The sequence below is a fragment of the Vigna umbellata genome, chromosome 8, assembly GCF_029865625.1.
Source record: "Vigna umbellata cultivar VRB3 chromosome 8, Vumbellata_1.0, whole genome shotgun sequence".
NCBI classification, from domain to species: Eukaryota; Viridiplantae; Streptophyta; class Magnoliopsida; order Fabales; family Fabaceae; genus Vigna; species Vigna umbellata.
Window position 1 is genome coordinate 25,772,917 of NC_142172.1, and position 26,438 is coordinate 25,799,354.

At 34.7% G+C, this 26,438-nt stretch overlaps 2 protein-coding genes and 1 pseudogene across 3 annotated transcripts; all 3 read right to left on the bottom strand.

Annotated features, from left to right (window-relative positions):
- Positions 1-2,963: 2,963 nt before the first annotated feature.
- Positions 2,964-4,857, bottom strand: SWA1 (transducin family protein / WD-40 repeat family protein). The gene has a single exon (XM_047299987.2). It carries the CDS (start codon positions 4,784-4,786, stop codon positions 3,203-3,205), a length of 1,584 nt encoding a protein of 527 aa, XP_047155943.1. The 5' UTR covers positions 4,787-4,857; the 3' UTR covers positions 2,964-3,202.
- A 5,466-nt stretch (positions 4,858-10,323) lies between these two features.
- On the bottom strand, positions 10,324-19,100 carry LOC148194345 (serine/threonine-protein phosphatase BSL1-like; annotated as a pseudogene). Its single transcript, XR_015781698.1, has 11 exons — positions 19,057-19,100; positions 14,469-14,527; positions 13,892-14,082; positions 13,514-13,720; positions 12,538-12,612; positions 12,332-12,430; positions 12,062-12,261; positions 11,779-11,854; positions 11,103-11,238; positions 10,889-11,028; positions 10,324-10,792 (listed from the first exon to the last, which is right to left on the bottom strand). The product of XR_015781698.1 is annotated as a serine/threonine-protein phosphatase BSL1-like (transcript).
- A 3,958-nt stretch (positions 19,101-23,058) lies between these two features.
- On the bottom strand, positions 23,059-26,151 carry LOC148194346 (rho GTPase-activating protein 2-like). Its single transcript, XM_088097885.1, has 4 exons — positions 25,680-26,151; positions 24,917-25,037; positions 24,472-24,822; positions 23,059-23,883 (listed from the first exon to the last, which is right to left on the bottom strand). Exons 1-4 carry the CDS (start codon positions 26,003-26,005, stop codon positions 23,326-23,328), a joined length of 1,356 nt encoding a protein of 451 aa, XP_087954011.1. The 5' UTR covers positions 26,006-26,151; the 3' UTR covers positions 23,059-23,325.
- Between the last annotated feature and the right edge of the window lie 287 nt (positions 26,152-26,438).

Sequence of the window (26,438 nt, forward strand, 5' to 3'; positions counted from 1 at the left end):
CACTGACGTCGACTTCTCACATAGATCTATTACATCCTTTAAAATAACAACAACATATTTTGAAACTGATTTATTTGGTGATATTTTGACACAATATTATTAGATGTCAACAAACAATAGTGTTAAATCTCTATGATATTATTTATTAATATAATTTTCATATTGTTATAAATTTCTATAAGTTATATTACATGTTTATTCAACAAGCAATTCATATTTTATACCAAGTATATAATAAATACTCTTTGTAATAATGGTTCTTGTGTATCATATTAAGAATCGAAAAATAATCAAAAAAGGATTCTATTTGACAAGGTTTCTTTTTATACCTATGAACTCCATTGGACCCAAAAATATTAAGGTGGACCATGAAGACTAAAGTGTCTATTTTCATGATATTCAAATTACACAGACAAGAATGCAATAAAAGGCCAATTATGAACACAAGAATGCCAGACAAATAAAATTAAACAGTAGGCTGCCTTAAGACTTGAACGAGCAACTAGCAACTAATGATGTCCAAGCTGTGCTGTTCTCCAACGTAATCTCCCAAAACAGGATCAAATATACATGAAATATTAAACGCAATATCTAATTCCAAATTCCCACCAGTGAAGGAACATAGCATGAGAAAAATGCTTTAGAAAAATATCACTCAGGTATTTATTAGAATAAACGTATTATTTACACAGAACAATAACAAAACAGACCAAGTGTAAGATGGATCCACAAAAAAGACTGGATAGTGTCCAGTTTTGAAATCACACCACTCATCAATGTTCTAGCTGTATGTATTAAAACTAGAATTATTAAATATAAAAACTAAGTGAGGGTTGAGACTTCATCCAGTTCTGACAAAATTGGAGAGGATCCTAGTCCGTTTAAGATTAACCAATTTTGTTAAAGAGCACACGGGGGCATATTAACTCCAACCATCACTCGGCAGATTTTGCGTCAAATTGCAACAAATTGTAGGTAAACATTTCTAGACATGGTTTTTGATGGAAAAACAACAGACAAAGTGTAAGGCTAATTAAATACAACAAACCATTCACAAAATGTTAAATCCACAAGCAAAGGCAAGCACGCAAAAGCTTGAGGCTCCCAGTTAGTGGCGTCAAAGGAAAATAAATGTAAGCAATCTTACCCCCAGCAAGCAGAGAAACTGTCACCAAGATTTAAATCTGTAAACCTCTGGATCACTAAGCAGCAACCTTACCAAGGGTACATAGGAAAAGGTACATTTTTAAGAGCACGCTTAGACTGAAGTCAAAATAATGAACTACAATTGCCAAGTGCAGAACAATATCCCTCGAGACCTCAACCGTAGTTAACATATGAACTTCATAATGTTTATGACATATACTAACATTAACTCCTAAAAACAAATTTGGTGATCTTCTAGCAAAGGTGAAATTATTATTAACAGTTTAAGAATATGGATTTGATATTTTCACATGTTAGTTCGTGATGAGAGAGATGGAACTATGTTCTAATGACAGCAAAGAAATAAAAAGATAGAGGATTATGCGATAGAAGATATCACATTAAAATGGGGGCAGACAAGAGTTGATCGATATTCTAAACATAAGCCATTTTGATATATGGGCAATGTTAATCTACAAATGCATACACTTAACAATCTTACATTATGTCTCCTGCAGAAGAAGGCAATCCATTTTATAAATCAAATCACCACTGACCCAGAAGATCACCAAATACTTTAGAAGGGAGCTTTCAGCTGAACAAGGGCTGGTTCACGCATAAAAATTTGCATAACATACCAAACAAAATCAATATTTCAAAATGTAATATATGAATAGCTGTGGAATAACAAATATTCTTTTTGTATGGACTGCATAGTATGACTTTATGTATAAATGGTTTCAATTTCCTTTGCTTGGCTTGTAATCAGGGTCTGTGGTCATTAAAGCCAGTAGCTTTGTTAAAATCAATAACACAAACAGAATAATAAAGTACCAAAATCAGCTGCAAGTACTCATTACCTAACTCAGCAATATCTGAAAGCTATAAAATAATTACTAATTAACGCTAACATAATATAGCAAGAAATAGAACCCAGCTTCAGATATCCCATCCAATTAGAGATAAAAAGATGACCACATAGACTTGGGCTTCCAACCACAAATTCAGGTTTTGTATCTAAGATATAATGCTGGAGGGCGTTAGCTTCCAAAGAAGACCAGACCAAGAGATCAAACGAGTGAAGTAACAGCCAACAGTGTGTGGTTCTATACCTATTGCAGCATCAGCATTCAACTATTCCTTCATAAATCCTCCTATCATCACTCAGGCACAGCAGAGAAGTAAATACTAGACACTAATGAAGCCAGAAACTCGTAAGCCCCGAAGGTTTAGATTCTCAAAGTAAAGCTTAAAATATCCCTTGCAGTACTTTCAATGCTTTATAGTTTAATTTGAGTTGATTATGATAATTGCTAAATCATTGGATCAATCCATGTACATTATTTATAGCTAAACCATTGATCCACCTAGCCTGAAAACTTATCTGACTTCTTATTGAATATATAAAATAAATTTGTACGTCAACTTAATGAATAAATAAAATCACCATGAACTCATTACCAACTTGCCTTATTAAGTCTATCTAAACATTCATATGCATATGAGCAACCCTTTTAAGAAAGGAGTAATGATACATTGCAAAGCATAGCAAAGACGCATTTTAACGAGTCATTTTGCCAAATTTTTGTTAACAAATTCGATGTACTGTAACCACTGCAGTTCAAGGTTCAGTGATTTAATACAATAGCATATTACATATCTATTTAACAGTAGGCTGCTAGAAAATTTGGATACCTGCTAGATAGGCGCACAAAAGAGCTCTAATTTAATAGCACTCAATCTAATTCTGAGATCAGAAACACAGCAATATCATATACACAACATGCTAGAGGATACGCATGTTGTGAGGACCATCATACCAAACAAAATTATATAAATTAGATGATAGATGGAAATGCAAGTTGAATCCCTTAAACACAGCTGGCAATAATTTAAAACATTTCCTGATGCTTTCCTAGGATCAAATTTGCCAACAAAATTCTAGAGAACCTTACATTGCTTAAACCAAATTCCAGGAATAAAGAATACATTCTTAGATAAAAAAAGAAAAAAGATAGCCTAACAAAATCAGCTCATAGATGAGAAACCCAAAATTTCATCTTCCAGCAATCTTCAACAAAGGAGAAATTATACCCTGTATCTCTTGCAATGACTGTTGCACCCGAATCTCCTCCTCAACAGACCTCTTAAGATTTCTCACATGGCTCTTGAGGGCTTGAGAAGCTCTAATGTCATCCGCCCTCATTTCAAGAACTTTCTTAGTCAACCCCATAAGCAAACTGGAATATCTAGGCAGGGTACAATACTTATGCAAGAACACCATGAGGAGTTCCAGCTTCTCCACACCCAAGTTGGAGACACACTTGAGCAACTTCTTTCTAGCCACCAATTCCTCCATCACAGCCAACACATTCTCGGGGTTCTTACTTTCCAACACAGACACCAGAGCCTCCGCGTGCTCAAACTTATTCAACAATTTGTCATGCTCAGCCAACTTCACCTTCTTGGGCTTCATAACCAAGTAATCCCCTGCAGACGGTTTCTCTCCCTGCCCTCTCTGGAAATACCTAAAATGTGAAGGCCTCAACACACTCTTCTCGGTACGCTCCACTGGCGCAACTCTCCAAAACGAACTGGACTCAATCTCCTTCTCCTTTTCACTCTCCTTCACTTTCCTTTTGCTAGCATAGATCACCCCATTGGAGGTCCCAATCACTCGCGTTGAACAATCCGGCGAGCAACCAACAGACAAAAGAGGCGCAGGAAACCTCATAGAATGTGTAACCTTGAACGATCCATAATCAAACACCTTCAAGTAGCCATCCAACCCCACACTCATAATCCTAAACTGATTCGATTCCTCTCCAAAATCATTCCCAATTCTACCAACACATAACGAAGTAACTGTCTTGTTGTGACTCTCCATGGAGAACAAAAGCCTCCCGCCGCCTATCAAGTCCCACAGCTTAACGGAATTCCCACCCGCCGTCGCAACCATCCCTCCGGACGGCAAAAAAACAGCATCTTCCACGGGCGCTCCGTGGTTGACCTGCACCGACGACTTCGAATCCCTAACCCTAACATCCCAGAGCTTGACAACGTGGTCATAGGAACCGGTAATGAAGATATCGGAGTTAACAGGTGAGGAGTCTCCGCACCGGACATAGTCCTTGTGGCCGACGAATTCTGCGACGGAAGCCTCCTCGGCAACGTCCCAGAACTTGACAAGGGCGTCGTCCCCGGCGGAGATGAGGTGGAGCTTGTCGAGGATGGGGAAGTGCACGAAGCGGACGGGACGGGTGTGGGAGCGGAGGCGGCGGAGGGGGGTGCGGGACTTGGCATCAAAGACCTGGACGAGGCCAGAGAGGTCGGAGGCGGCGAGGAGAAGGGCATCGGAGCGGAAGGAGGCGCAGGAGACGGCGTCGGAGAAGGAGGAGATGGTAGCGGTGGGGGAGAGGGTTTGGGAGCTGAAGAGAGTGAGGGTGGCGGAGTGGGCGGCGGCGAAGGAGTGAGGAGGTGTGGGAGAGAAGGTGAGGGAAGGGACGGAGATGAGGTCAGGGATTTGGCGTGTCTTGAAGGAAGACCAGTACTTGGATTCGGGTGTTTGCTTTGGATTTCTCGCTTTCGATTTCAGCTTCGGCTTCACTCGGAACCTCCTCTCAACTTTTCCTTCCTCCATTCTTCCTCCTCGCAGCCAACTCGGGTTTAGGGTTTAAGGCTGCGTCATAAACGTCTTTTTGTTTCAAGCCCCCTATACCAAAACAATTTTACCATCATATAATAATATAATACAATCAAACATTAATTATTTATAAATTAAACTCTTCCTTACACCACTTTTTAATAAATCCTTTGTCTATTTTTTTTCTTATTCAATTAAACTAGTTTATTGTACCCAGTCAAAAGATTCACCAATTTCTCACCTTTATCTCTTGTCCACCATTTGAAAATTTGGTAAGAATTCCGAGGTTGAGTTATAATAATTAGTAATTATATACACATAAAATTAATAATACATTAAAAATATTAAAGTTTTATTTTACTATATAATTTTAAAATATTAATTTAAATTATTGTATAAGGAATTAAAAGGTTGAAGACTAATTAGAGGAATATTACCACTAATAATAATTAAGTCATTTCATAATTGATATTAAGTTTTATATATATACAATTTTCCTTAATAGAATAAAATAATTTTTAAAAAAATATTTAAAAAGTTTCATCTTAAGAACTTAAAAACACATACATTATAATTAATATATATATATATATATATATATATATATATATATATATATATATATATATATAAAAGAATCATCATCTACACACAATATTTGTATGATTACTAGTCACTACTATTAACATCTCAACCAATAACTAACAAGAAGAAAAAACAAATCTCAATTTATTCATAGTATATTAGGATATTCATCAATATAACAACAACAATCTCAATCAATCTAAACGTTTATAAGAGTAAACATGTACTCTAGACACAAATTCTATTTGCAAAAGATGTATGTAAATATGTTGGATTCAAATCAAGTCTTAAACTTGTTATGTGATTTTACAAAGGATTGTAGAAAACTAATGATCATGGCTTCACGTAGTCTGTCTAACTTACCATAACAAGGTTAGTTCCTATCAATCATCTAAGTTACGACACTATTTCATACCAATTCCGCAAATAAAGAATTTCTTTCAATTCTTACCACATAAACCTCATTTTTTATGAGTCTGTGAGTTTAGTATAATTAAAATAACTTCAAGTAAGAATTCATACTCAAATGCATACACTAACACCATACAATATGAAAAATATCCTTAGAAATGACCATATTCATACATATTATTCACACACAAGATAGAACAATTACAACTCCATAGATTTATGGCATAAAGTGACTCTAGCTCTACTCAACCTCATACTAATGTGAATCCAACCAATTGATGTGAATCTCATTTGCACAAGGACTAATTTAGGATTTGTTAGGAAACCTTGTAAAAAATTTGGAAAATTGGTGAAAAGATTAATAGTAATTTAGAAATGTTGATATCTTCAAGAATCACTTAATTTGGACATGACGAATGAAATTTATGACTACAAGATAAACTTGGAAAAAATTACGAAAGGTGGATGAAAGAATCACTCTTTCCAAGAGAGACAACACATAAAGGATGAGAAAGTCCTTCGATACGACCAAGGGTTCTTGAATCACTCAATAACTTATGAGAATCACTCTTACTAAGATAAAAGAATTAAAACTCTAATATTTCTACATAAAACTTCAATTTTTTTAATGAAAGTAGTTCAACTTATTAAAAGCTTTCGCTATTCAAAATACAAAAATGTTAATGGATAATTGTAATTGAAATGTGGCAACCAAAAGTCATCCAAAAGCATTCAGCTTTGCATCTTTTTGGCCTTCCAAATGTTGATGACTAAGTTTTACAAATTTAAATAAAATTCATTAATTGATTAACCCACACCATAATTTAGTCAACTAATTTTACAAAGGATTGGGTCATTATTTAAACAAACTAATTACTTAAAAATGGCAGGAAAGCTGCGAGAAAGTGACGTGTCCTCATCATTGACTGGATTCACATCACATACCTAGTAGATATATGGCTATACTCAACCTCATACATAAAATCCCGGTTAAATTTCATCTTATGTTCTTAGCTCTACTTTCTCACTTAACCATCAAGGGATTCACCCAACAACTCTAAGTTTGTCGTTTTCTCAAACTCATACTCGCTCAACAAATCCTTTACTCTGCCAAGTGAGACACCCCTGAAGGTATGATGGCTCAACAAGATCTTGATTTTCCTATCAACTCTCGTTCTACTACTCACTATTTTTCATTTTAAAATTTTTCCCTAACAAAGAGTAAAGTTGCCCAATGAATTGAGTTTCGGAGGTAAATCCCCATAAATTTGCCTAGTGTGAACCAAGCTCGCCCAACAACCAAGTTATCCCCGAGTCACTAAAACTTTCAGAAATCATTTTCATTCAGTGACGGGTTCACTCACCCAATTAACAAGACCATTACGAGTTGGTTTCACCAAATTCACCTAGAAAATTCTACCATACCCAGTGAGTGAACCCACCTGAACTCATTGGATTTAGAATTTTTTATTTTCGTCCAACAGGAGACTCGTTTGCCCATTGAGTTTGCATAAAACTATAAAGCCAATAGATATATTAGATCAATCATTTGATTGCTCTAAGAACTCTTACACATTCTTTTGTTCAAAAATAACATATATATATATATATATATATATATATATATATATATATATATATATATATATATATATATATATTCTTACAATGCTTGGACAAGATGCAACAACATGGTGGTCTCTTGGCTTGTGCATTCCGTATGTCGCAACATCCTCTAGATGGACAACGCCCAGGCCATATGGGACGACTTGAAATCAAGATTCTTCCAAGGAGGTATGTACTATTGAGAGAGATAGAAAACCATATGTACGTTGTGTTTGTTTCAATTTGTTCATATGGAATCAGATTGTCCAACAAGGTATAATATTGTTATTTTATTGCTTGCCAAGATATACTTTATCTTCAAGTATTGTCCTACAAGGTATATTTTTGTTCTTTTATTTACTTGTCAAGATATACTTTGTCTTCAAGTACTATAACGTTTAATTCAATGGTAAGGAATATCTTATAACGTGTCAATAATGATATAAATGCTTAAGATACTTTTTACCTAAAAATGAGTTACCCTTGTATACCTGGTTTTCATTAATTACCCATAGGGACATTTAAAATTCTTCACAAATGCCAATGATTACTCTGTTGTAGCGGTCCTAACATTAGGGATGACTTATTTCTTTATGGAAGCTAGCCAATCCATGTCCAATATGTTTCTCGTCTTATACCTTTAATCCCTATCTAAGATGTTCTTGTCTCATACCTTTATTCTTTGTCTGAGATGTTCTCATATGTATGTGTTTATATATATATATATATAACCTAGATATATCAAGCTCATCCTTGCATCTCATATTCACTAAGTGATATGAGGATTTCAGATGGGTGGATTCGTTTGCTTACGGATCTATCTAGGTTAGAATGGTAATAAGTAAAAAATTTGGGCAGAATTAGTTTTAAATTTGGTGAAGAAAAGACAATAGGTGAATATGAAAGGTGGAAGGAAAGAATCACTCTTTCCAAGGCAAACAATACACAAAGGATAGAAAAATCCTTTGATATAGTTAATTATTCTTAAATCACTCAAGAACTTAGGAGAATCACTCTTACTAAGATAAAAAAGATAAAGCTCTAATATTTTTTAATAAAACTCAATTCATATTCATTTGATCAAAATAGTCAAACCATCAAAATTACAAAAACAAAATTAATTGCAATTATATTCCACATCCACTAAACTAATGGTTGATTGTAACTGCAACTGTGGTAACCAAAAGTCACCCAAAAGAATGCAACTTTGCATCTTTTTGGTATTCCAAAGGTTGATAACTAAGTGGCCAACTAGGCTTTTATTATAACTTGAAATAAAACAAAAAAAAAGACTCATTTAATTGATTAACCCAAAACATAATTTGGTCAACTAACTTTTCAAAAAATTGGACCATTATTTATATAAACTAATTACTTAAAAATTGCATCAAAGTGACATAATATCATCATTGGTTGGATTCACATCACTAGGTTATCTTGATCAAGATGTATTAAACTCATCTTTATCTCCCAGAATCATTAAGTTACCTTGATTGAGATATCGGGCAGGCTAATACTTACACGATCCTACACTATACACAATTTATTTGGAATTATTTGCCAAGATAGAAAAGTATGAAATGGTTGAAGGATTTCCGAGCATTGGTGAAGAGAAGAACTATCATTGTCAATTGTTGAATGTGATTTGACATTATTTATCCTTGTTTAATTTTATTATGAATGTGAATTTTTTGAGATTCAATAAAACATAATTTTTTTTGAAATGTAAAATAATCTAATTTAGAAGTTGAACGAAGCACTATTATAACAATAATAATAATAATAATAATAATAATATTAATAGTAATAATAATAATTTATATAAAAATAATAATAATATTATTAATATAAAATAATATAATAATATTAATTATATTGATAATAATTTATTTAAACTAATTATATTTTATTTTAAATTAGTATTAATCACAAAAGTAAAATGGACAATCATATAATTTTATCAATTAAAATATTTTTTAATTTATCAAATCCATCTTATCCTTTACAATTTGTTGTAAAAAATAGATATATTTTCCTTCATTTTTTACTATTTTTCTCATCATCCAAACAACCTTATTTTTTTTATCTTTTTCTTTCAAATTCACTTAAATCCATTATTTCAAATTCATATTTGAAAACAAGTCTTAGAAGAAAGAGCTTAATACACAAACGAAGAGATTAGTTAATGATGATTTTCTCAAAACTCTAAACTAAAATTCATTGACATAATTGAGATTCAAAATAAAAAAAAAAAAAAAAGATAAAATAAGATACTCATCTCAAACCAAACGACAAAACTAAAAGACAATCAATCACGATGAGAAATATTTAAACATAAAAAAATTTCAATTTAATCTTAAAAGTCTAAACATAAATCTAAAAATGTTTGCTAAATAAATTCATTTATTAAGTTAATCAATTGTTAGAAAAATTGTTGGTAATAAAATTTAGAAATTTAAATTAATGTTATAAGTATGACTTTAATATTGAAGTTAATAATGTAATAGACAATCAAAATTATTAAAAAAGTTGTGTTTCCCATAATAATCAATCGGAACCACTATCTTACTCTTACCCTTCATTCTCCTTCTTCCTTGTACTCAGCAATGCACCCATTGAGCAAACTTGTGATGAATAAAAGCACAGGAGATGGAGAAGGAGCAGCGGAGGATAATATATTCATGAATAAGGGCAATGAATAAAATAGATGCGTGGAGGAACTAAAAAGTGAATATTTGGGAGGAGAATTATATGAGAATGTTAAAACATGGAGGATGAAGAAGAAAATGTCTCTTTTTGAAAGGAAAATTGCCTTTATATATTTTTGTTGAGACCTTTTCTTTTTACTAGAGAGGGGATACTCTCTTATAAACCTCGGAAGCACCGACTTTCATGGACGTGAAATACTAAAAATTCAGAGACTCGAGAGACGATTGATCCAAAGGTTATGAACATTTATATAAAGAGGAAAAAATATTTCTCTATGATACAATATATACTAATCAACGGTATTCCCTCACTAAGTCATACATCCCATGTTTAAGGGGAGCTGACACTAACATCTCTTCCACTTTATCCATGTCCCAAGCCTTATAAACCCAATCTCCACACGATAATCATTCTCTAATTGGCTAACATAAAATAATGTACTCTCTCAAGCTATTTGCATGCTAATGAGTTTGCTTTTCTGAAACTACAGAAGAAATACAGTACAAAATATGTATTCAGTCAACAATGGCAAGTATATTTGGTTGGCAGGATATCAAGCGATAATGAGAAATCCCCAATGTGCAGTACTTATTCATGTCCTGAACTGTCTCATATATATGCCAGTGAACCACGGTCAAGGTCTGGTTGAGGTCTACCCCGAGTAGGAGTTGGTGGCCTCTGAATATTAAGCTCCTGACAAAAGCAATTATGCAACGAAAATGAGAATTACAGTGTAACAAATTCAGTTTAGTAAATGTTAAATATAATTTTCTGCATAAGGGGGCTCACCTGCATCCATGTCTCATCCATACCACGTTCGGGAGAAGTTTCAGGAGACTGAAGGGGAGGTGGTAAAGGATGAATTAATTTTGGAACCACAACCAAACCCCTGCCAACTACCAGTATAGCTCCCGCATTGTTTGCAGTTCCTAAACAGCACACATCATTAAGATAGAGATGCTGTAAGATGCAAATTAGAAAGCACCTGAGAAATTATGCTTACCACAATAGTTAGTAGCAGAAAAAAGGGTGATTAGTTGTCCCTGGGCAAATCGTTCAAAACCATCCATGACACACTCATGGGCCCTTATAATGAGCTGTAATTTATTTTTCTTGCAGAAGTCTGTGACGCGATCAGGCTGCATAAAATAACACAAGTAATAGGTCAGCTTCCATTTAAATAGCAAGAACTTTGAGGCATGCCCGCCATTGCCTAATATTCCATTGTAAAAAATATAATGAGTTAATTGGGTCCAAAACAATAGTTAATATTTCATAATAGTTTTGCAGTTCAAATGGTGTCTTAATTACTAATATAAATGGAAAGTAATATTATAATTAGTTTCCAGAGATGCAACAAATCAGTAGGCACTAGGGCTAGGTAATCAAATGGTAGAAATTGAAATTGAAAAGAATAACGCCCAAAATACAACAGAGATTCTGTTTATTGATTTTTGACATATAAATGGAAAGGGGGGAAGGGAAGATGAAACAATGGTTCTTCCAACACGGAATGTGGATGACATGCATGATAGTAAGATAAATCATCAACTAGGACCACACCATTCATACAGTAGTTTGTAATCTTAGCTGTAAACACGAGGATACATTTTCATACATCATAACCTAAAAGAGGTGGGATTCGAAAATTGACAAATAAAGATAACATATATACTTACACCAAAAGTGACAAGCCCTGGGCCTCTAGCATTTGGTCTCAAACCCTCTACACTGTCATTTTCTGTGGGATCAGACCTACACAAACCCATAGAAATTGTAACAAAAACAGAACAGAAAAAGGTGACCCAAGGCACATCACGCCCAACAAGTGGGGTTGGGGGAGGGTAAACGTTCCCTAACTGTTGCATTAAGGATCACCCTCAATGAAAAGATTGAGAGTGGGGGTGCAAACATAACAAGAAGCCACATGACAAAAATAGAGGATAAACAAAGAAGAGGTACCATAGAAGGTCCATTAAAATAATAGATCCTGCATCCATTGTTATGGGTCTTTCAAGCTTCTCTATTTGTTCTACTGAATTGATAGATCTTCCTATGCCACCATGCATACAGATAATTTTCTTTTCAACAAGAGCAGCTAATGGAAGATAGTTAAAAAGTTGATTGAATCGTGTCCATGCCCATATACCATCATTTTCACCCTAAAATAACGTAGTCAGTTGCAGAGTTGAATCAAAAAATTGAATGAATACAACTTGTTTAAGTCTCTACCATTCTTTCAATGCACTCAATACGAAAACCAAACAATGCATTTATGTCAGCAGCTTCGTGATTTCCTCGTATCAAGTGAACATTATCAGGATATTCAATCTACATAATAAGAAGAACGTCAGTAGTCAATTACAAACACAAAGAAAGCTAAATACAATAATACCAGACAAACAACATAAAATTAAATAGTAGCCTGCCTTAAGAGCAAGTAGTAAGGTAATGGTTTCCAAGCTGTGCTGTCCTCGATCAACGTAATCTCCCAAAACAGGTAGTCAATATAGCTGAAACATTACACTGGTTAGCTAATTCCAAAATATTCGTACTAAGATGCATGGCATGAGAAAAATGGCTTTGAAAAAAATCTCACTTGGGTGTTTGACTAGAGAAATGTATTATTAAGTTAACACAAAAAAAAAACAGTGTCAGATTAACCAATTCTTTGAGGAACATATGGCACATATTTAAACTCCCAACCATCATTGGCACATTTTACTTCAAATGACATTAAATTGTAAGTAGTAAAACATGGTCTAGACATTGCTTTTTTGACATGGCAGTTTTTAACAGTGTGTATAGTTAATAATTAAATACAACAAACCATTGAGAAGAAGTAGAAAACGACAAGCAAAGACAGACACACAAAGTTCAAGGCTCCCACTGAGTGAGTGCGGCCAGGGGAGAACAAATGTCAGCAAATCTTATCCAAAAGCAGGAAAATCGTTACTGAGATTTGAAACTGTGACTTCCCATCACAAAAAGCAACCTTACCAACACACAGAGGTATGTTTTCAAGAGTTAATTTGTCTTAAAACTGATTTCAAAAGAATAAACCACCGTTACTAGTGCAGAATATTATCCCTTAAGATCTCAACTGTAACTAACATATAAACTTCAAAAAGGCTTTTACACCTAACAAATACTCTTAAAAAAGAATGTGGTGATGTGCTTGCCAAGGACAACCCATTATTTTAAAACTTAATATGCATGGTTGACCTTTAAAACAAGCTAGTTCATTATCAGAATGATGGGACTAAGTTCCGATGACTACAAAGTAATAAGATCAAGGATTACATGATAGATATCACAGGAAGTGGGCCAGAGAAGATTGGTTTATACTCTATCTATACTTTGCTATTTTGATACATTACCAATGTCATTCTACCACGAATATTTGTAACAAACTTACTAATGTCTCCTGCAGTAGAAGGAAATCCATATATCAAATAGCCGCATCAATCACCAAACTGACCATGAAATCACCAAATACTTTAACAGGAGCTTTAAGCTGAAGAACAGTTGGTTCATGCATAATATTTGCTCGGCTGCATAGCAAAGTCACCACTTCCATAGAATCCAGAAGAACCGCCTGTTTGCAGGAGCTTTCCATTGCTAGGCCTAAGCAAAGTGAAAATTATCTGGCAAGAAGAAACGAAAATAAGAGATTGTCTTTCTTTTTTCTTTTTTGATTGGTGGTAATAAGAGATTTGTCTATATAAAATATGGTAATTAAGTGGGTAGAGACTAGGCAATATATTATGTCAAGCACTATAAACAAAGCACAATAAAAATCAAATAATGCTTGCCCTTTTTATGTAATCCCTGAGGAGATTTCTGCCTGGTGAACTTCTTTGTAGAATATTGGCAAATCATTATTTATGGAATCATGCGTCTACTTTCATTTTCAAATTGATCTAGTGATAATTGCCTCACCATTCCACCCAGGTTACCAACAGCCTCTTTCGCAACTACAACTGTAATGAATGTACATGATTTTACATGCTTGATGATAGATTTGATAGTTTATAAAAGAAGGAAAAAACAGGTAGTTAGTACAGTTGTAATTACATAACTGTAACAGATTAGTATAATGGTCTTATTAGAGGTGAGCAGAGAGTTTTTTGGGAAGGAAAAGTTCAGGATTATTTGTGCACAGAGTGAGGTTCTCTCAAAACAACCTCTGGGAAAATATGTTGTAACATTCTAAGCCATTTTTTATGTCTATTACATTGTTAGGTGCAGAATTGAAAATAAAGCGGTAAAGATTTACAAGACAGTCCTTGTTTCAGTTTGTACTTTTCGTAGTTCTATCAGTTGAGAGGAACATTATCGTTTTTAAACAAGGATTCCAAACACATACAGCTCTAGGATGAGGCGAACATCTCCTCTGTATCACTTCCATCTGAAACAGTTTCAGAGCTTGCGAGTTGTCATCTGATGCAGATGTTTTCTTCAGCAGGACTACTGNTCATCCTTGGTGTTGTTGAGGAAGTGTCTGGAAGAGGATCATCCTTCGTGAAGCATTCGAAGGAGGTGGTCATCCTTTGTGAAGATTCAAAGGAGGTGTAAGTTCATCTCTTGTGGTTTCAAGAGAGGTGGTAATTTCTAAACTGTTACAAATTGTTTTTCTGTGTGACTAATATTTGTAACTGTTTTGTGATAGTGAAAAAGGTTTATCTTGTTTGAGATAAGCGACTGGACGTAGGATCCTAGTGATCTGAACCAGGATAAAATCACCTGTGCAATCTTTCTCTTTCCCTTACTCTGTTATTTACATTCAATTATCTGCTTAGTAAGAAAGAATTGAGAGAAAAATATTAAAAAGGCATAAAAAGAGAATATAACCAATTCACCCCCCCTCTTGGTTTGTTACCACGCTAATAATTCCGCTGCAGCGATTCTAACAATTGGCATCAGAGCTTGCTTTGATAGTCATTCAAATGGCAGGATCACATCAAACCTTTGCAGAGGGTGCATCAATCAATAGACCCCCACTATTTACAGGTGAGAACTATGCATTCTGGAAGGTAAGGATGCAAATATTTATTGAATCTATTGATTGTGAAATTTGGGATGTTATTGCGTCTGGTTCTTCTGTTCCCACTAACAATATACAGGAACCAAAGCCACGTGGTCAATGGACCATTGAAGAAAAGAAAAGATTTCAGAATGACGTTAAAGCTCGGAATATTATTGCATCAGCATTGACTGTTGATGAGTTCTACAGGGTTTCTGTCTGCAAAACTGCTCAAGAAATGTGGGATGTGCTCAGAGTGACACATGAAAGAACAGATGACGTAAAGAGGGCAAGAAAGAATTCCCTGATTCAAGAGTATGAAATGTTCCGGATGAAGCAAGGAGAAACAATTTCCGACGTTCAAAAACGCTTCACCAACATTGTCAATCATCTCATTGGATTGGGTAAGTCATTTGATACTGATGAATTAAACATTAAAATCTTGAAGTCTCTAGACAGGTCGTGGCAACCTAAGGTGACTGCAATCTCGGAGTCACAAAATCTCAACACCATGACTATGGCGGCACTTTTTGGAAAGTTGAGGGAACATGAACTTGACCTCGGAAGACTAGATGAAGAAGAAGCAAAAGCAAAAACCAAGAAAAAGAGTCTAGCCTTGAAATCTGAGGTAGAAAGGAGCAAGAGCAAAATGAAAGATGAAGATTCAGAAGATGAAGAAAATTTGAGACTCATGATAAAAAGGCTCAACAGGTTCATGAAATCAAAAGACAAAGGAAGATTAAAATTCGAAAAGAAAGAAAATCAAGGATCTTCGTCACACTATAAATGTTATGGTTGCGGAGAAATGGGGCACTTAAAAGCGGACTGCCCAAATCAAAAAAAGAATGAAGAAATAAAGGAAAAGAAAAACTTCAAGAAAAAGAAAGCCTACATCGCATGGGACGATGACAACGAAACAATTTCCGATTTGAGCGAATCTGATGAAGAAGCAAACATTTGTCTAGTGGTGAACGACGACGCTGGAAGCCAAGTAAGTACATCTAGCGATTCTGATAATTATAGTCAAATTAGTGAAGATGAATTGCATGAAACTTATGCGGCTTTAATAGTAGAATCTGAAAAATTAGATAAAGCTCATAAGAAATTGAAAAAGGATTTCAAAAATTTAAAATTAAATTTTGAAAATATTTCTGAAGAAAATAAAAATTTGAAATCAGACTTTGAAAATATTCTTGAAGAAAATAAAAATTTAAAATTAAATTTTGAAAATATTTTTGAAGAAAATAAAGATTTGAAAAATAAAGTTTTATTTTTTGAAAAGGGTAAATTTACTAGTAGTGATGAATGTGCTTCTTGTGAAAATTTTAAGAAACTACTAGAACACACAACCTTAGGAGAATGTAGTAAAAAGAACGAAAATAAGGTTGTTAAAAATAAGTATGTTCCTAAAATTAAAAATAAACATAATAATAGAACCCGTAGAACATGGGTAGAAAAAGGAACAACTCATAGGAACACAAACTTTGTATCATGCTTTTATTGTATGAAAAAGGGTCATACTTCAAATAAATGTAAAATTAAGCATTATGGTGTTCCAAGTGGTAGATATGTTTGGGTTGTAAAATGATTTTTTTTTTCTAAATCTAACCCAAAGGACCCATACAAGTAGTTGGGTACCTATTTTTTAATATTTAGAATTTCTTTAAAACAAAATTTAAGAAAATTTTATTCTAAGGCCGATGAAACTATTTTTTTGGATATCTTCTAATATACAAAGCATATATAGTTTTCAATCGGAAAACATTTGAAATAGAAGAATGTGTGCATGTTGTCTTTGATGAAATTGTAGACCTTGAGGCAAAACCTCTTGAGTCAGTTGAATTAGATGCAGGCAATGATGAAGATTTGTAGAAGACAACAAATGAAGCGAAGAATGATGACAATCCTCAAGATGAAGATCTAAACAAAATATGGAAACAACCTAGAGGATTATCATTACGAAGTTGGAGGCATATCTACAGGGGTAAACATTAGAAGAGATCTAGGAATTTTTTAGAAATATCTTAGGATTGCTTTTTTTTTTAAAATTCCTATCTTATATAGTTCAATATATGATTAAACAATGTTTTATAAGTTCTTTATCCTAAAAATATTTGCTTTATATATCCTTTTGTGCATGTTTGAATGAATCTTTAAATTTAAAATATTTTTAGCTCATATGCATACTTGCTTTTATTAAGGGGGAGTATTATCTTAGGAGGAGAACATCAAACACAACTTTTTAATTATGATCAAAAAGGGGGAGAAAATGTTTAAAGCTTATTTGCCTATTTGTGCTATTTGTGCTTATTCACTAATGCACTTTTTCTTCCGTAAGTTGTGTTTTATCCAGATTATTACTAAAAGCTTTAAATCAAAGGAGTTTTTGATCATCATCAAAAAGGGGGAGAATGTTAGCAAAATGATGAAGATGAAGTTTTGATGATGTCCAAATCAAGTCAAGAGAAATCAAGATTCAAGATGTTATGAAGACTTGTATTGCTATGGAAAGCTTTTGTAATAATTGTAGTTTAGTGTCTAGGACTTAGTTTTTTAGTAGTTTTGATTCCATGTAATTTTATATTATATAATTAATGTCCTGAGTCAAAATCGCACTGTTTTAATCGATTAAAACAAGTATTAATCGATTAAAACGAGTAAAAGCTGAAAACTCAACCTTTTCTGTTTTAATAGATTAAAACTTGTTTTAATCTATTACCTAATCGATTAAAATACATTTTAATCGATTAAAGCTGACCGTTGTGGATTTCAGATTTGAAAAACTAGCCGTTGTACTCATTTTAATCGATTAATACTTGTCTTAATCGATTAAATGCGTTAGATGGCCCGTTTTCGAAGAATGGAAGAGTATTTGGCTGAGTCTATAAATTGGCTCACTATTTCTCTCAAAAGCAACTCTTCCCTTGTGCCAAAGATCTCTGAACTCTTTGAGAACTCTGTGAGATTGTTGAAGCTAAGGAAACTCTTGTCTGCAAGTCCTGAAGTGGTACTGTGGTGACAGAGGAATAACTTGTTCATCCTTGGTGTGTCTGAGGAAGTGTCTGGAAGAGGATCATCCTTCGTGAAGCATTCGAAGGAGGTGGTCATCCTTTGTGAAGATTCAAAGGAGGTGTAAGTTCATCTCTTGTGGTTTCAAGAGAGGTGGTAATTTCTAAACTGTTACAAATTGTTTTTCTGTGTGACTAATATTTGTAACTGTTTTGTGATAGTGAAAAAGGTTTATCTTGTTTGAGATAAGCGACTGGACGTAGGATCCTAGTGATCTGAACCAGGATAAAATCACCTGTGCAATCTTTCTCTTTCCCTTACTCTGTTATTTACATTCAATTATCTGCTTAGTAAGAAAGAATTGAGAGAAAAATATTAAAAAGGCATAAAAAGAGAATATAACCAATTCACCCCCCCTCTTGGTTTGTTACCACGCTAATAATTCCGCTGCAGCGATTCTAACAGCATATAATCAATTATTACTAATGATAATTAATTATTGTGCGTCGATATTGAGTTTGGTTGCGGGAATAATCGATTATCATTTATGATAATCGATTATCCCTTCTTATGTGATGTTTCTGGGTGATTTTCATTGAGATAATCAATTATCAAAAGTGATAATCAATTATGACATTGTATTTTGGTGAAAAATGTTGAATTTGATGAAGAATGGACGTGGTTCAAGCCTAAGAAACAGTGGAATGCGTTGGTATTCAAGGAATGAGAGTAATGAGCATGTTTAGGGTCAGTTTTGACTTGTGATTGTGAATTAAAGTATGAATGAGTGTTGGGATGTACCTGAGTATGTGATTGATGAGCATGAGAGTGAAGGATAAAGTATACTTGTTGTACCTAGTAAATCCTGGTGCTATTTGCGAATAAGTGCTTCCTTTTGCCTTGTGTACACTAGAAGGGTTACTCGGGTATTGAACCTTTCTTATGTGGGGGTGAAGGTGTCTTCATTGTCCTTTTGTGGCTTGATTACATGTTCCTTGCTGGATTTCAAGACTACTCGAATGTATTTGTATGGGAATCTATAGATGGGCTGTATGGAGAATCTACCGTCGGTGAAGTAGATACAAGAGTGAGACTGACTTTTTCCATTGGTGTTTATGGTTTGGAGATGCTCATGGTTGTTCATGATTGGGATAGTCATGATGTTGGTGATCATGATGGGGTATGTCATGATGGAGGTAAATGTGTGGATTATCGTAATGACGATTATGCTCGAAGGAATGCTATATTGATAGTAATGAGATTATGTGGTGTAGACATCATAGGTGTTGGTGAACGGATAGACTACGGTCTAGATATGTGATGATCGAGGATCAAGGATCGAGGTTCGAGAATTTAGTAATTTATCGTGATTGATTGTTGTGTTAGAGGTTTAGGGATCCTATTATTATTATTATTTAGTATGGGGTGGTTGTTATGGTTGATATACTCAATGTGTTTATATTATTATGATTATATTATCGGTAGCTTACCCCATACATGTTTGTGTTTGTGCATGTGAATGCGATGATTGTATAATGTGTGATGTTATACAGGAGCAGATGATGCTACAGATGAAGATAAAGCATAATAGATTTGTGAGATGATGGGGGACAGACTTGAGGGTTTTTATTTAAAGCTATTGCAATTGAGTTTTTAAGACAATGTAACTGGAGTTATTTTATTTCCTTTGTTATTTTGGTTTTATTTAAATAGTGCAATTGGACAAGTATTTTGGAATTATTATGTGATGCAAGTTTAAATGCTGAGGTTTTTAAAAATACGTTTCTACGTTATAAGAAATTTTTGAAAATTACCGATTTTTGTAATAACCCGTGACATCCTGAAATTTGGGGCGTTACATTTGGTATCAGAGCCAGGTTTCAAAAAAAACTTTTGGGGCTTTTAGGGAGTGAGCTCGTCTAGCTTTTGTTGTGTGACTTTGTGAATTTCAGGTGTAACTGAATGATGGTGAGAATTATATGCATATATGTATATTTGTGTGAATTGCATGTGTATGTGTATAACTGTTGAATTGAAGTGATTAAATAAATGTTATTGTTGTATGGGTAAGAAGATGTCTCGTAGACCATGATCCCCTACTAATATCGTTGAGGATATAGCTCGTGCTCTCAAGCAAATGGTACACACACTATAGGGATAACATCCAGGACGTGTCCGTTGGTACCATGCTAGTATGAATGATTACCTATGTCATAATCCATCTAAGTTTAATGGAAAGGCTACTCCTGATGAGGCAAATGATTGGATCTGCAATAATGAAAAGATCTTTGGAGTGATTGATTGTACTGAGGAGTGGAAGGTGATTTTCGCTACATTCATGTTAGATTGGTGGAGGAGCACAAAATTGTTGACGATTACCCAGGGAGAGGAGATCAACCGGATGACGTTTAGGGAGAAATTCTTAGAGTGTTATTTTCCGGTAAGTGTTAAATATGAAAAGGAAGTAGAGTTTCTGACTCTAGAGCAAGGGAGCAGAACTGTGCAGGAGTATGTGGCACGCTTTGTATACCTCTCTAGATTTTATACACAAAGCATGAGCGAGGATTGAAAGTGCAGAAAGTTTGAGAAAGGATTGGAAGTGATGATTGTGATCATTCGTGTCACTTATTGTTCATGAAAAAACTTAGTGTCCAATGTGATTTTAAGTTATATAAATGAATATTCAAAACCGACAACCTGACTCCCTAAATTTAAGAACTAGACTCCTGAATACCTTTACTAGTAATTGATTACAATTGGAATGTAATCGATTACCATAAGAGTTTCAATGAGTGGTTGAAAGCCTTCAACGTGGCTCCCTAGATACACAACTAGGCTTCCCAACATTTGCTCTTGTAATGGATTACAAATAGATTGAAATCGATTACTAGTGAATTATTGTCCAACTTATGCTCTAGTAATCGATTACAGGGTCTTTGTAATCGATTACCATAGGAGATTTTGGGGGGTTGTATAGAATCCTAAATGTGACTCCCAAGCATGAGAACTCCCAAGGTTGTTTGGACTATGTTTTTTAGTGATTTTTTCAATTTTTTTTACTTGACTGAGTAAGTTTCGTCGTCTTTGAACGTCTTTAGAGTATGAAATCCCTTATAAAATTGTTGAGGTGAAATCCCTTATAGTTGGTGTGGAAAGGGGTTGTTCAAAACCCTAAACCTAGGTCCCCAACTTATGCTCTAGTAGCTTATAGGATCCTGGTCACATAAAATAATACATTACTTCACAATTATAGAGAAGCCAACTTGGTTCGTGAGAAACAAATGTTACCTTAATAGAAATTTACATGTCTCCCAATTCATTTGGCTTATAATCCTTGACAATGCATGCCACAAAAGGAAGAACATGCAATGACTTTATAGAGTCGAGGTGATTAACATTGTCAATGTTCTCATCCTTCATAAGACCTACATTTGACAATATAATAGTGTGTGATGTTGTTGTCATCAAAAGCACTGTATATTTTTCAAATGTGAATGAAATTTCGACCATGGTGTTGTATGAGCATTTATGCTCATTTTAAGGGATTCGATTTGAAGTCATGGTCATATGTTGCTTGAGCAATATCTTGAACAAATTCTTGAGTGTTTTGTGGTTCATCGTTGTCTTTATTCATTAAGGTATTTTGCACATTTCCTGCAGGTCTAAGTATCAGTGTGATTGTAGAGTTACACCTTTTAAAGAAAGCTTCAAGGTTAGTGTCATCAACATCAATACCTCTTACACATCTATTGTTCACATATTTGAAATAAAAGGTTATATTACATAACCATTATCAGAAAGTGATCAAAAAAATTTTCCACCGAGATTACATTGATTAGGGAAACGTCGAAGTCACAGGTAGTGAGAAACGAAGGAAAACTAGCAAGGGAGAGAGGAGAAAAATAGTGAGAGAGAAGAAAGAAGACGAAGAGTTGCGAGAGACAACAGAATGCAAAATGGTGGACATGACGATAAAAGTCACACTAGAGGTCATCACTAGTAAGTAAAAAAGAGAAAGGGTGAGAGAAAGAAATGAGAAATGACGAGAGAGAATTACGAGATAGCTAGAGAGAAGACAAAAAAAAGTGACTAGAAATTCATTTTAGAGAAACCGCAAAACATTCTTTTTCTTCCAAAACTGCCCTTCACGTCACATTTAAATTTTTTAAAACTTATTTGAAATACATCCATCCGTCGCTGAGAGCTGGCATTGTTAAAATGTTGTTACGAATTGATTGTTAAAGAAGCGTCATTGCAAAATGAATCACGCGCCATAAACCCATTCCCAATTCCAGCATTTCACCAAATGCCACGGCAGCAGAAAAAAAATTGAAAACTCAATTCTAAATTTAGCATCAGCTGACACGTAAGTGGGTAAGATTTTGGTAGGTCAATATATCGTGTTTTCTTTATTCTAAAAACTGAGAACAAGAAAAAAAAAGGTAAAGAGACAAATTGAAAAAAAAAATGAAGAAGAAGCATGAAGGACTTATTTTCATGAATTAAGGGAAGTCTCTCTTACTATTATAATTTATTTGAGAATCATAGATTTTAAAATCCTTATGATTTAGAGTACTATTAATGAAACAAGAATGTATGAAAACTACAACTTATAACCAAACGTGTTAAAGGTAGATATTACAGGCAAAATTCACGAAAAAAACAGGTTAAGGACAATTAACCAAATATTAAAGATAATGAAACATTAAAGCATTTTCAGGAGTATATATGGTGAAGGTAGATTTACTTTTGCGCGTTACAAAGTAAGAGTTGGCCTTCTTCTGGAATTGATTTTGTAATGATGGCCACTTTGATAGCCAACCAAACTTGTCAATATCATAGCACTAGTAAGAATTCCAATCTTTCTACTGTGATAGGTATTCAACATAGAATAGGGAATCCATGAAATTTTGATCATACCACATGCAGGAATTCACTTAGCTGAAATTTGAAGCCCTGGCTACACCTTAGCCTGTTGTTCCATCCATTTTGCATGGTTAGAATTGTCTATTACAAGAACATACAGAATCAGGTAAAATTCAGCCCTAAACTGAACATAACCTGTCCATAATACACAACAAGAAAAGGGTTCCTACTCCATCTATTAATTTACACAAGCAAACCTGCTGCTTGTAAAGACAAAATCAGGAAAACATGGTACTAAAAATCTCGTAAAAAAGAAAACCAGTTCTTAGCTAGAAGCAAGGAGTGTTACAGGTGAAATAGAATCAGCAAACTTATCGACCATCTCCACATCTTTGGTACTTGTACATCCTATTGATGAACTACTTGTATCAACACTTGAGGTCAGTGTTGTCCTCAAACAGGAATTCCCAGCTTTTTTATCAGTAACAGATATAGAAGGCTCCATGCTATAGGCAGAGTAACTTATGGTGCTAACATACTTCTCCAAATGACCAGCAGGTTCTTGTGAGAATCCCTTTGTGTTCTCATCCAACTGCTTCAAGAAGCACTCCTCTATCTCGCTTAAAGATTCAGCTTCCCCTTCACTGCTGTGGCCATAGTGAGCATCATAATCTGATTTGGCGCCTCTCAATTCACCGCTAGTGTCCATTTCTCGCTGACTGTCGTATTCATCCTCTGATTGGCGACCCGATGAATGAAAAGACATGGGAGAATACCCACCTGGTGTTGTTTCTTCACGTTCTCGAAGTGTCTTCATGATAAGTGTCTTGAGTAAATTCATCACTTGAACAGCGTGCATCAGGGCAGTTAGAGGATCAGACATCTGTCCAGAAAACAAAGATGAATTAAAAACAGGCCGTTTAGTTCTAATGTGCAAGAGGTAAAATAACCTACTGTTAGCAAAAAAAAAATGGCAGCTTGTTTTGATAATGAAACCTAAAGTTTTCTCATGTGAATGAAGACAAAAATGATAGATAATTTTTTTTACGAACATGTCTGTATAACCTAGGATTAAAAACTGCTGAAAGTATTCCTAAATATCTGCAGTTTGAAAATGAATGATTTGATTTAAGAATTTATGTAATGTTTAAACACTATTATGTTATTTATATGTTTTTTTGGTGTCACGGGGTACTATTCAAGAGATCTTTTAAGGGGTTGATCCCTTTCGACAAATATTCTTTCAGACAAACAGACAACCTTTCACCACATGCTTAAGGAACATGGTAAATATAGTTCGATTTTAGAACTAGAATATTGTTCCTATTTGAATTTTGTGTTACACTTTAGCCCAGAAATAATAGTTCAATAAACTACTCTGCATAACATATTTCCTCTTCTTTCAAACAACATTTAAAAAAAAGAAAAACAACAAAATAGATACAGACAGACAATGAGTATGTCAGCATACCTGAGTCATGTTTGGAGCAAAAACCATAGCAATATTTCTTGCATTCATTTTGTTAAATTCCTCCTCTTCTACAACATCGGCCATGAGATCAATGGCCCAGCTGAGTAAGGCAGACTCAGTTGGCTTTAGCTGCTTCACAAGATCAACAGATTCTTCTTCTGTGTTGCATTGAAGAACTTGCTCAGGGGAAAGTCCATCTAGCACTCCTGAAGGTAGCTCTCGGAACCAGGCTTTAATTAGTCCCGCCAAGCAGTGCACATCAATGTCATCAGGCACAATGCCCCTATTCAACTGGTCCCTCACATGCTCCTCTTGACTATTTTCTGGGTTTATGCGAAATATACCCTCAGCCTGGAAAGAAAAAACAAAAAGAAAGTTAATCTGAAACTCACTGGATGCAAGAGCTTGCTGTTACAAAAGATAAAACACATAATACAGGCAGTACCTTTAAGCCTCTCTGTGAGTATAGCCGGTCCTGCATTAGCAGGAGAATAGTGGGGACACTGTTTCCTTTAGAATCATAAGAACACTGCATAGATTCTGCTGAGACGCCAAACACACTTACACTGCAAGCATTGGTGACAAGAAATCGCAAATTAAAATGATGCTATAAACATAGGAAAACACAAAAAACCCTGCTAAATTGGGTTCAGCGAAGAATTAGGGTAAGAAATCAAGGCTGGACTATAACTTCTGAAAAATGAAATAGCAACAAAATAGAAAAATAAGAAACTCTAAACAAGATTGAGCAGTTCATTCCGTGGCTAACCAGGAACTTGTACAAGGAATTCCATGTCCTAACATGTGCCCAATCTCTATTCATCCCGTGCCCAACGAAGCATTTAACCAACATGTTCCCCAAATCCCAAACAATGAGAAGTTCCTCACTTCGCAACAATTTATACAAGAACAAGACTCTACAGGATCAGGACCAAAGTTAAACGAATAATGAACAACCCCAATGCACTAGTTTGAAAACGAACTAGCATAGACGCATAGAAGAAGTTCGGGCCACATTCTTCACCACCCTTAATGAAAGTCTAACCCTTTCAGTCTTCCACATATACACACCAAAAGCTCTTCCAAGCACACACAAAAAAGCCAAAAAAAAAAAAAACTTGATAGCATTTCAAACAAAACCCATTTGAAATCTAACAATAAAAAATAAAAAGTATCCATTTAGAAAGAAAAGAAGTGGTAGTGGTTACCTAGCACTGGGGACCCTAGCAGGGATCTCAACTTCGAACTCGTAAGGAAGACCGAGGAAACCATTGAAGCGGTCGAAGGTGACATGAGTGATATGCTGAACGTTGGTAGGCCATCCGATCTCCATGTTATGGACGGTGGAGATTACATCGTCCGGTGGGTCCACCCTGCAGGAAACCATCGATTTTCTGATGGCCGCCAAGAGAAACGCCACGAGAGAGAGCTGGTTCTGCTGCTCTTCTTCTTCCTCAGCGGTTCGCGCCGCCCTCGACCGCTTCCCACCTCCGCCGCATCTACCGCCCTTGGTAACCATGACCACTCCGGTCATTCTCTCTCTCTCTTGCCTTGGAGATGTGGGAGTTTTTCAAAATTTTGAGGATGAATGAAACAATGAATTGGAGTTAATGGGTTTTGTTGGGTTGCATTCAATTTGGTTTTGTTTTGATGCTCTCAATGTTTAAAGTTCAAACTTCAAACGGCCATTCTTTTCTCTCTCTTCACTTTATGAATCTACTCTACCTCTCTTTCTTACCTCCATGTTTGCATTAATTACCACTCATGCCACTCTGCTTTATTAATTAATTCATTAATAACTTCTAATCCAAACATCAAATAACGTTAACGCCACCTGCACAAGATGTCACATTATTATCTTTTATTTACAATAATAATAATAATAATAATAAATACTTGTACTTGTCCATTATACTTAATAACTATCCACATATACTTTCACTTTTCAAATCAAGACTTTCAACTAA

Excerpts from the sequence above, each read along its gene's own strand:
- SWA1 (XM_047299987.2), bottom strand. The coding sequence starts at position 4,786 with ATGGAGGAAGGAAAAGTTGAGAGGAGGTTCCGAGTGAAGCCGAAGCTG.
- LOC148194346 (XM_088097885.1), bottom strand. The coding sequence starts at position 26,005 with ATGACCGGAGTGGTCATGGTTACCAAGGGCGGTAGATGCGGCGGAGGT. Across the intron at positions 24,823-24,916 it reads ACTCACAGAGAGGCTTAAAG|GCTGAGGGTATATTTCGCAT; the intron begins GTACTGCCTGTA and ends TTTTCTTTCCAG. Across the intron at positions 23,884-24,471 it reads TTGCTCCAAACATGACTCAG|ATGTCTGATCCTCTAACTGC; the intron begins GTATGCTGACAT and ends TTTTCTGGACAG.